A 12112-nucleotide genomic window follows, 5' to 3' on the forward strand; every position below is an offset into this window, starting at 1 on the left:
AAAATTATTATTTATATTAAAACATCATTTGAATCTAATTTAATAATTTTTATTCTATTTTCTTAATCAATATTTTAATTTGTTATAAATCTTTGTAGCCTTATAGTCAATTAGATTTTTTTAAAATACTACTATATATAAATATATATATAAATTTGATGAGTAGTATTTCGAGCCAAAATGAGTCGAACACAAACAAACACATCCTAGTTCGTGTTCGGCTCGCTAACTTATTGAACGAAATTAACGAGCCGAACACGAGTTGTTCGCGGACAACAAGGGATTTTGTCGCGAACAACGAGCCATTTTGACAGCCCTAAAATAAACTACTTAGCGATGCTGGTTTTGAGCAGGGCGAGAGTAACAAGTCTCATAAAATAGATTTGCATGAGTTTCTTCTTAAGAATATTAGAGAACACATTGAGGATTAATATCAAGTACTATACACGAAAGAACATCTTTTGTTTCTAAACCACCAATAAGTGTTTTCCAGACTATGCCCAATAGTTAAATAAATGACACTTGAACCACAGAAAATTTCTTCATCTAAGTTTTGGGTGGTCTATATAAATTTATGAGAATAGTAGTTTTTACCCTGTTGATAACATTCAAGCTGAGAATCATCAATAGGGATTTTTCTGAATCAGCTGAGAACAACTTTCAAAATTAAAGAGAGAGAGAGAGAGAGAGAGAGAGAGAGATGATTCAATAAAATGCTAAAATAGTAATGATCATTCACTCCATACTTATACAAGTAAATGAGTGTCTTAAGGGATGCTTCATCAATGAATTTACACAAGACAAGTCAGTCTCTCGTTGTACCCTAAATTTATAAATGATTAACTTCACTATTATGCAGAGTTTATCAACCAATCTTGAAATAGTTGCCCCTCTGAACATCTCTCATCAACTAGTCTTGGGTATAATAAATCACTCAATAGGGTATTATCAATGATTATTTCATCTACCAGCATAGATTCTATTCAGTTATGTCATGAGATACTCTATTAATAACTTCATGTGAAGGCAACAACAATAATAGGCAATTCACCCCTTTTTTTTATTGTTTGCAAGATTTACAAACACACCACTTTATTCCTATGTATTTACATATCTAACACCTAAATCTGAATTTTTAATATATGCCACCTTATGCATCAAAAGAGCTAATCACTTCTAAAAGTTAAAATAGTGGTATTTCTTATGTGATAATATGATTTGGCTGATATAAATGTATATAGTAAAGTTTCGGTGTTAGATATGTAAATGCATAGGAATTGGGAGGTATGTATGCAAATGCCTTTTTTTTTTTTTAACTAAATTCAATATTTTCTCTCTATTTTAGAAAAGTTTGAAGTTGCAGTTCCAGATGTAACAGAAGCAAACTGGAGATCACTAGTATTGGAATGTGACATAACTGCAATTGTTGAATTTTGGGCCTCATGGTGTGAACCATGCCGCGCGATCCATCCTGTAATCTTCAATTTATCATTGAAATATGAAGGAAAGATGAGATGTTTCAAGATCAACACTGATGAGAACCCAGACATAGCAACTCAATATGGAATCAGAAGCATCCCAACTGTTCTGATTTTTAAGAACGGAGTTATGGTAGAAAAAGTAATAGGGGCTGTTCCAGAAACGACCTTGGTCACATTTATTCAGGCATATTTGGATACATAATTTAAATTTTATGTTATCTTTTACCAGTAACTTTTCTAAAATTGCATAATTGTAGATGCAATTGTGACTAGAGATCTATTAAGAACTTCTTCATGCTTGTCCGTGTCCATATTAATGGAGGATAAAGTTGGCCTAAGTTTCTTCAATGCTGCAGAGGTTATGGAGGTTGCCTGAGATGTTTTGGGAGTTCATTACGACAAATTCTGGAATCTTTTCTGTAAGCTTTTTGTCATTCCAGAATTTGAAGATTTATTTTGGTACTGCTGCTTAGCTTTAGTCTATGCAAGATATTATTGATTTTCTGAATATATAAATTTGATTCAAATTTGTTGTGCCATGCAAATTTTAAGTTGTTTCCATCTTTTTTTTTTTTTTGCAAATATAAGTTATTTAGTTACTTTCAGAGAAAAATGTTCACTCATTCAAGTCTGTATTCTTTGGCATTAAAATTTAGCAGCATGGCCGTTTCCTTCACCCTTAGGAAAACCAGAAGCAGTGTGGTTTGCAGATTTAAAATTATTTAGGTGCCCATCGTATAAATCAATTGATGGTTGATTACAAGCACATTAGAAATATCCTTGATGAATGATTTTTGTCTCTTAAGATGAGAGATTAGTGTTTTGATTTAAATTGTTAAGTGTAAGAGGAAAAAAGTAATACAAGAGAGTTTTTTATTTCTAGTTTTTTTTTTTAATATTCCTAAGGACTTTTAATTCATCATAAAAATATTAACACTATCAAAAATTAGCTTTATTGTCTTAAAAAAAAAAAGATTGTCTGTAGTGCAGCTTTGAGAGCTTTAGTTCAGTGGTTATAGCTTGGTTAATTAATTTTCTTGCTCGAATTAAGCCAAATGAGTTGAACTATGAGCTAAAATTTTAGTTGTGTGTGTGTGTGTAGTATCCCATATTGTTTGAGAGAAAATAGGTGAAGATTATGAACTCGATCATACAAGGATGTGGAGGAAGATCCTAGAGGAATAGAACTTTTTTTTCTTTATCTTCCTAGGGGGTAAAAGGGCACATCTATTTATATGAATTATAGATGATCCTCCTCTTCCTTGACCGCACAAAAAGGGAAAAGAAAAGAAAATCACATACCGTATTACACGTAGTTTGTACACAATGTCCCAATTAGAGGATGGTGATGTGGATGTTAGACTGGCGCATAAGTGGACATGCATGCATGTTTGTTCTTTAATGATGATCTTCACTTCGACAGTTGGTTGTTGACAAATCTTTTCGACAAGTCATTTTGACAGACCATCTCGATAGGTCAGTTTGACAGATAGTGTCAGTGAGTCTGTTGAGTATGAAAAATGTATGGGCCAAGCCTGTGATGAAAACTGAATGATGTGATTTTTCAAATATCCTTTAGTTATGTTCGGGTCATTAAGATCCATAACTCTATCGTTGACCCACGACAACCAATTATTCATATACAATATATATGCTTACTTGTATTATAAATTATAGCATTAAAAAATAGCCACTTCAAACTTCTGTTGTTATTATGAATGTTTTGAAAGATTATGTTGGATCATAGGTAGAAATAGTTTCAAAATGTTGATTATTTTGGAAATTAAATTGGGCTTTTCCATGTCAGTCGCACTTGGTGCCTTGGTGGCCTTCTTCTTCTAGTGCCAGAACAACTTGTCGTTTCGTATTAAGAACTGTTTGGTTGAAGTTTGAATATAGGAAGATTTACATACACACCACTCAATTCCTATGTATTTATGTCTTACACCTAAACTTCAAATTTTAAGTTCCAATTTTAGAGTTTGATTGAAGTTAATTTCATTTAATTTTCATTTTACGTGTTTTATTTTAAGTTCATTTTAGATCTTTGAGGAGAATGACGTGTTGACCAAGCGTGAGGTCAACAATGTTTCACTATTTGAAGTAAATTTTTTGAAGTCGTCAGCTCGTCTAAAGAACCTGCAGTCATCTATTGATCTATTTTTGGGACACCTATAAAATTGTCCCTCATAGCTCGCTTCTTGTCATAATGTAAATTCACAACATTGTAATTCATAGTTGTAGTGTACGAAACTAGAGGCAATAGAAGTCCTTGAACTCATATTTCATGATAAACTAGAGTTTAATGCATGCAATGAGCTTCCATTAATGTTATAATGACAAAGGTACAAGAATAAAATAAATAATACAATGATAAAGTTTTAAGAATGGAGGCCTTAAGAGTTAATATAAATAAATGAATACTCTGCTAGTATAAAATGGTAGGTGACTTTGAAATAAGGGGATATTGGATTTCTTTGAGAAATTATTACCGAACTTTTATATTGGAAATATATTTACATAAAGGCCCTCTAGAAGAACCCCTTAGATCATATGAATCGGAAAGGAGTCTTGATTGCCTTGATACCAAACTTGTATATGTCAGAAAACATAATAACATAAAAGCCATCCAAAATATCCCATAAAGTTATATCTCATCAAAGACCTCCAAATAAATTACATGTAAAAAAACTTATGTATAGAACACTCGTAATTGCTTAGGAGGCCATCCAAGCGGGATCAAATACAATATGCTAATGGCAATGAATAAAATAAATACAATCCTGACAGGATCCATAGATATAACATTTAAAAAGAGTCAACATAAAAATAAATTGATAATATGTCTTCATATGATGCATTCAATAATCACTCATTAACTAATGTTTTACAATCTCTTCTCGCAACTCAATCATATCTCCAACAACTTCCTCATCCTGTGTGTATTGAGCCACCTATATCACAATCATTTTGTGAAATCGATTACCCCAAGCAGTACTCATATGGTCTAGGAGGAACATGTAATTAAAATTAAATATTAAGCAAATATTTTTAATTTTAAATCAATTAAATCCTCCTCTGTTCGCTGAGCGTAGAGATTTTTTATTTTATTTTTGTGAATTTTCTACACCAAGATATAAATTTTTGAAGTTAGATTTTATTTTTTGAAGTTAAATAAATAAATAAATAACCTAATTTCCTACTTAACACGCGACGCCATCTCATCCTCAATGACTCAAAAGTCTCCACGCATCGCCCACTGTTGGATGCACTTTCCATGTGTGTGCCACCTTAACCTGCGGTTGAGAGTGCTGGGTCGAACCGCTTTATTATCCCACTTGATCCTGGCCGCTCGTTCCGAACACACGCGATCTGAAGGTGCTCGTTCATCGTCCCCAAAAAAGCCCTATTCACGAACTGCCCACCTTCTAAGCCTAAGGTCTAGGTTGATTCTCAACTAAATTTAGGACGGCTTGTTCCTAAACCTTTATCTAAGTTTTATGAATAAATCCATATGGTTAAGTGCACTTGATTCGTTCATTTGTTTAACAAAGGTTTAAACTGAGGCAAAAAATGGAGTTTACGAGTTATACCTTTGCCCAAGAGGTGAGACCTTTATTGTGTTTGCTTGAAAGCTTCGTCTTAGTCCCAAGAACGTCCTTCAATTGCTAGTCTTCTCTTAGACAAGGTTTAAGTAGGATTTCCCTCAGAAAGTTGCTCAGGTTTTGACTTGAGCTATGTTAGAGGGCTTGGGATGGAGAAATTTCAATTGAGAAAGTAGTTTTCCTGCAAGTTAAAGCTTTTGAGAGGGTTATTTTGAAGTTTTGGTTGAGCTAATTTCAAGGCCAAGATTGTCTTGGTTTTCAATGGAAAAATCAAAGCTTAATTGTCTGTTTTAAAGCTTGAGGAGGTTGGGGATCTTTGTCGTCTGAGTGTAGGACTGTTTTGAAGTCAAATGGTCAAAATTTACCAGGATTGATCTGTCTCTCTCTTCTTGACTGAGAAGAGAGGCTTGTTTTATAGGCTAAGTCAAGGTGGTCTCTTTGTCATGCTGAGGTAAGGTTTTGGTTTTGATTTTGGTTTTGAGGCAGAAGGAGTGAGTCAACAGAGAGGTTTGTTGGCCTTCCTTTCATGACCAATTTCAATTCAATAATTTCCTTTTTTATGCTCCCGTGATGAGTTCCAAATTTCAAATTTAAGCCCTTCATTCCTCCTTCAGTTTCACCATTAGTTGTCTTTTAATTCACTTAAATGGTCCTTCCTTTTATGTACTCTTCGTGGCTTGCACGAGTGTGAGGAGGAGCTTTTAGATTTTGAGTAGTTTAGGTGGTGTTATTCGGGTTGTATTTTGGTGTTAATGAGGATGCCTCTGCAAAGCCGCGAGGGTAATGTTATTGGAGGTGGTATTTAGGTGTTATCCTGGTTTTGCGGAATCAGTGGCATTGGTCGTGGTATTGAGGGTGTACCGAGGTAGTATTATGCGTCGAATCACAGAGAACCCGAAAACCAACTATGGGTATTAGGAATCATTAGGGGTTGTCAAGAGGGAAATTGAATGTCAATTTAGCAAAATTGGATTGAAGCTTGAAATTTGATAAAATTTGATTGGATTTGGTGGTTTGCATTAATCTTGGTAGATTTGAAGTGGATTTAAGATGGATTTGGATTTGAGCTTGACAATTTTGAATTTTGAGCTTGAAATTGGATTGGATTGAGTTTAAAGTTAAATTTTGGCAGAGTTTGACGAGGGATTGAATTTGGGTTTGGGTAATTTTAGATTTTTTGCTTGAAATTTGGTAGAATTGTATTGGATTTTGGATTATGGTGGGTTTGAAATGTGAATTTGAATTTGGGGTCCATGGGACTTGGCCTTGGAGTTGGGTTTGAAGTTTAGACTTGATATTGATAATTTTGAGAAATTTGGGTAGGTTTGAGGCAATTTTTGTGAAAGGGAGTGAAGTGTAAGTGAAGTGAGTGGGAGGTGCCCATGCCACTTAAGGTCAAAAAGTGCGCCCCTAAGGCCTCACGTTCTTATGGGAACTACTTTTGAGTCTCACCATATTAGTCTCAACCACCCAAGTGTTGGAGGTAGAAGACCACCCATGTAAGACTCCACAAGGGAGCCAGGAAGTGACTTGAATTTCTAAAAGGGTGGGTCCCATCACTAGGCTTCTATGATAGTCAAAAGGAAAGTCATATGACTAGATCCTAAGTCAAAAGGAAAGTCATATCACCAAAAATGAGATCAACATAGCTAATCACCATATTCTCTTCGAGTCATTATCACCTCGACATACCCATCTTTTGAGTCAATGTCTCTACGGTACACTCGATCCTTCAAGCCAATGCCTCCTCAATATGCTCACTTTGATTAGTTTCTCAAGTGGATGTGAGTTCCTTAGTGTTCTTGCTCGAGCTAGTCACCTTATTCCCTTCGGGTCACTGCTGCTTCAACACACCCATCCCTTAAGCCGATGTCCTTTTGAGCAAATGCCTCCATGGTATGCTCACCCCCTTGAGCCAATGCCTCCGTGGTGCGCTCATACCTTCTAAGTAAGTGCCTTCACGACATACTCATCACCACTACATTTTTTGTCTGTTTGCATTTTCATTTGCATGTGTGCTTGATAGCGAGCCAGACCTAATAGACGAGCGAACAGATGTTGGTCACGATGTTTTAATGAGCATTTTTTGCCAGGATTGTCACGATGAATGAGCATTGTCTGTCAGGTAGATCCCAACAAGAAATGCGAGTTATTACAATGGGGTCGACATAATATGACTGTGCTAAATATTCAAGGGATCTAACTTGAGTCTCCTTGCATGTTACGAGTCTGTATTTAACAACCCTATTTTGAAACTTAAAAAATATATGTTTTCTTCTTATAATATCTGTCATAATTTCAAGATTATGCAAATAGTAAGTTTGGCTTTATGTAAGGCAAAGCCTTTTAAAAATCCATCCTGGTGACCCCACTTTAGTTCCCTTAGATCTTTAGAACGGAACTAGTGTGGCGACCCTGTCAAAGTCATATGTGTCCGGAGACTTATCATATGCACTTAGATGCTGGTTAGGAAACTTTACATTAGGTTGTGTGTTAGGCTAGGGCTAGGTTAATAAACAGTATTTTGGCACATGACTACTGTTTTGTGCTAGCTTGATTGTCCTAAACAGTGTATATTAGGTCGGTTATTTTTTTAGGGAGTCACGCCTAAAAACACACACACACTCACGTGTAACAGGGAGGAGCATTGTATTGATTTATATTAACTCTTTTCTGCAGGTGTTGCTTAGCTCCTCATGTCAGGCATAACTCATATGCATGGCATATTAACCCATGCTAATACTTTTTTTGCAGCATTAGTCTTTTATTTTATCATGTATTTACTAGAGTTTAGGATTGTGTCTGTATTGGAACTAAGGTACGGGCACAGACTCCGAGGCGCATGAAACATCAAACCACGTGATGAGGGACCAAGAGCAGCAAGCAAATGTTCTGCACCTTATGTCCAAATTTACATTCTTGTATAGAATTAGGAACATGTATGTTTATGTGGTGGTTGGCTGCTTTTCTTATTTTTCCCGGTATATGTCGCCGACCCAACAACACTTGCCATTTTTATATATTTTAGCGTGTTTTTACTTTCTATTGCATGTTTACATGCTTGAGGTTCTTTCCTTTCTTTTTAGCGTTTCTTATTGTTGGTTTGTCTGGAACACCGCTAAATGTAACATAGGCTCTCTAGGACCTAAAGTGTTAGATCTTTCAAAATCATAATAATAAAAAAAATGAGATAATCAAAATTTTAAGATTAAAATTATCAGGATTTTTAAAACTTATCTTTATTTTCACGCATGACCTTTGGGCCGAATTTTAAAAGGAATGACTATACACCCCATCATGTGTAATATGGCTTCCTCAAAATCTAAGAATCGCTATATATAACTACATCATTTACATACACCCGAGGAGGTCCTCTCAATCCTCTATTCCGACTAGTCTGACATTTCTTTTTACATAGGAGGTTGTCTAGAATGCAAAAGTCGTTAGAAGGCTTCCTGGCCCAAATGGGGCGTAACTTCTTTTATTGGGAGTGTTTCTATCTTTGTAGATAAACCTCCCCTTTCTCCTCTTTCCAGCAACATCATTGCCACGTTGGTGGGTATAAGTCTCACCTCTTGGAGCTCCCCCTTATAGTTATATGATAGAGTTTCATTTCTTTGATCTTAAGGCTACTGACGTTCCCATGAATGACATAATTCACTGATTTCTGACTGAGGGATCTCTGGACATGTTGGGTCGACTACCTTCAAATTCAAGTCTATTTAGTGTTCCAGTAGCTTAGGATGATGGGTCCATGGTACCCCGACCCGGCTGCCTCTACCTTTTATGGATATTCCTCCCTTCCTTTGACTACCCTCTTTTGAGCCTCGTCAATTCTTTTGATAAATTGTTGATATTGTCTCGTGTGTCCTGCATGCCTAGGCGTCACTGTCCGTAGTGGTTACGGTGGTTCACCTTCTTCCTTATGGCCCGGTATAGATGTTAAAAACATCGGGATTCTCATTTGAGATGATTTAAATCTATTGGTTTCTCAAATAACTAGATCTCACCCTTCTATAAGCAAGATCCTTTTTATCGAGAGGTTTTCTTGGGCATCCCTCAACGAGTAATTAGCTAAAGGAATAAGTACTTTTGGCAGTGTGCTTGACTCCAGAAAAAGTACTCACACTTGAATCTCTGGTTTTGGGTTTCTTTCATAGGGTTTTCTTCACAGATATGCTTCCAAGGCATTTTCGACCCAATCTCATTTTGGGCATACGCTCAGCTATCACGCGAAGTTTACTTCAAGAAATTTCTCCATGTTCTTTCTCTTCTTTGTCTTCAATGTTGTATGTCATTTCTTTTTGATTATTCTCTTCTCCAGATCATTCATATGACTCGGGAGATAGATTTACTTGGAAAAAAGAATTATAAGACGATAGAAAAGTTGACGACTCCTTAAAAAAAAAGAGAGAAAGAACAAAAATAATCCAGAAGGAGAGTCTTTGTTTGATCGTCCTAGAGGAGAGTCTTTCTTTGCTTGTTTCGGAGGAAAGACTTTGTTTGTTCATCTTAGAGGAGAGGCTTTGTTTGCTCGTCTCAGAGGAGAGGCTTTGTTTGCTCGTCTCGGAGGAGCCGCTTTCCTTACTCGTCCCGGAGGAGAGGATTTATTTGCTCATTCCGGAGAAGAGGCTATGTTTGCTTTTCCTGGAGGAGAGGCTTTGTTTGCCCCTCTCAGAGGAGAGTCTTAAATGAGAGGATGGAATATTTTTGTATTTTTTTCTTTTTCTTTTTTATATCTCTTCATTTGAGAAAAGCAAACAGAGCAAAAGAAAAGATGCTTATGTTTTTGTTCTTTCATAAGGAATCTTCTTGGAAAGTGAAAGAGGTTGTTCCTTCTCATTTTTCTTTTTTCTCTATGCCTTTTTGCTTACTTTCTTGTCTTGTTTCTCTTATTTTCTTCTTTTTTTTTTTCCTCTTCTTTTTCTTCTTTTTCTTTCTCTAGTTTGAGCTCTCCAACTCAAAAAACTCATCTTTTTGTTGGTAACACTATCCACATCCACCGTACCTTTTAGGATGTCAAATTTGTCCATTGGCTCTTGCCCTCGCGTTCGGCTCGTTTATATTTCGAGCTCAAAAAGTGTGTTTGTGTTCGGCTTGTTTGCTTACCAGCCGAACACGAGTCATTCACGAACAAATAGTAATTTTGACAACCCTAATCACGTAGCCATAAGATGTTAATGATTGGGGCAATATTTAAAACATCATTTGAATCAAATTTAATAATTTTTATTCTATTTTCTTCATTAATACTTTTAATTGATTATAAATCTTTATAGCCTTGTCGCCAATTAAATTTTTAAAAAATACTACTCATCAAAGATATATATATATAATTAGTTAGTAGTATTTCGAGCCAAAACGAGTCGAACACGAACGAAGCCGAACACGAACGAACAAATATTTGTTTGTATTGTTCGTGTCCGGCTCGTTAACTTAGCGAATGAGCCGAACACGAGCTCTTCGTGAGTCATTAACTTATCGAACGAAATTAACGAGCCGAATTCGAGCTTCTTAACAAGCCGAACACGAGCTATTCGCGAACAACGAGCTGTTTGCCATACATGCCAAAGGGATAAAGCGTGAAATTCGGGGAAAGAAGAAAGAGAGAAATAGTTTCCCTCTTCGGGGGGTGGGGAATAAGGGTGTTCACAGACTTTTTGGTCGCTTTTATTCCACAAAAATCAGACTACGATGTGAGGTTGAGGGAGAGATAGAGCCCTCATTTTACACGTGCCAATAGTCCCTATTTATAAAATGGGATAATAGGAAAAATAATTTTCAATAACATCCCTGTTTTAAGGTGGCAAGTATAGGATATTTTGGTCCATTTGTCATTTTGAAGCGTTGGAGGACGTTGGCGTTGGGTGTCCGACTGGAGCTAGGTGGCCGACCCAAGGAGGTCTAACTAGGAAGGTTGACTCAACGAGGTCAAAGTAGGGAGGCTGAACTAGAGACTGGTTGGCCGACCGAAATGGGGAAAATCTCTCTCCAGCGATGGCTTATCATTGCTCGACGATGTGAGATTTTCTGGTCACACATAACACGAGATATTTTTAATTTATTTATTTTTATCATGGTTGGTAAATTGTGATATTTGTTAGGTGTAATTTAAGATTCAATATAATGATGATTATTAATAACTTTGGTTAATTGATCAAGATTAGAAACAAAAGAGAGAGAGAAGTATTTCGATAAGGTTACTTATTGAGTCTTTGATGATCGATGACGAAGAGTCTAATGGATCATTGTGAGGTGAAATCGATCATTTTAAGAACACCTTAAGTTGAAAAAGACAATAAAATGACAAAAAAGTTGTTGAATCCGAATTTATTCAATAAATTACGCCCAAGAAATAGAGTCTTGAGAAGTACAAAGAGATATAGATAGCATAACAATTAAAATTAGAATGAGAGAATTGCTTAATCTTTTTATTCATGAAATAATCCCTTATTTATAGGCACATGAGATATAACATATGAAATTATATTTATACCTTATTCAAGTAGAGACCATACATGTTATTATAGGTATTTTACTCTTGTGGATCCAGGGCCTTATTGACCTCTAGCTCGACCAACTGGATTGAGTAGGACTTCAACGAGCTTTGTTGATCAGCCAGATTTGTTGGTTTTGTCAGGTCAATTGATCCTTAACACTTCCATTCAGTTCATCATCCTTTGATCGGTATGATCTGTTCGACCAAATTTTGTCGATTGATAGACATAATCTGGTCGCTGGCCCTCGATCAATACCAAGGAGCTTACGTCGACGGGATGTAGTTAGACCATCGGGTAGAGGGTAAATCTCTGTAATCCGACGGTGGCCTTCCTCTGGACAAGGAATCTGGTGAGATGATTGATGCAGGTTATATTCCCATGATGGTATTGGGTAGATGACCAAACATGCCCAGTATGGCAGTCTTTGTGGACCGGCTTCTCCCTCAGATTAACTTCATCTTGGAGGTAAACTTAGATGACTGTTGTCTGAATGAGCCGCACAGGCTGAAAGTGCTTCAACCGCTCT

General features: G+C 36.2%; 1 protein-coding gene across 1 annotated transcript in view; it reads left to right on the forward strand.

Moving 5' to 3' along the window:
* Positions 1 to 2008, forward strand: part of LOC110018567 (thioredoxin-like) — a 27484-nt gene extending 25476 nt beyond the window's left edge. Inside the window, exon 2 of the mRNA XM_020715915.1 lies at positions 1346 to 2008. Within this exon, the coding sequence (XP_020571574.1) occupies positions 1346 to 1683 (338 nt within the window). The 3' untranslated portion in view covers positions 1684 to 2008. The remainder of the gene's footprint in view (positions 1 to 1345) is intronic.
* The last annotated feature ends 10104 nt before the right edge of the window (positions 2009 to 12112 follow it).

Source organism: Phalaenopsis equestris, unplaced genomic scaffold (genome assembly GCF_001263595.1).
Source record: "Phalaenopsis equestris unplaced genomic scaffold, ASM126359v1 Scaffold000025, whole genome shotgun sequence".
Classification (NCBI taxonomy): Eukaryota; Viridiplantae; Streptophyta; class Magnoliopsida; order Asparagales; family Orchidaceae; genus Phalaenopsis; species Phalaenopsis equestris.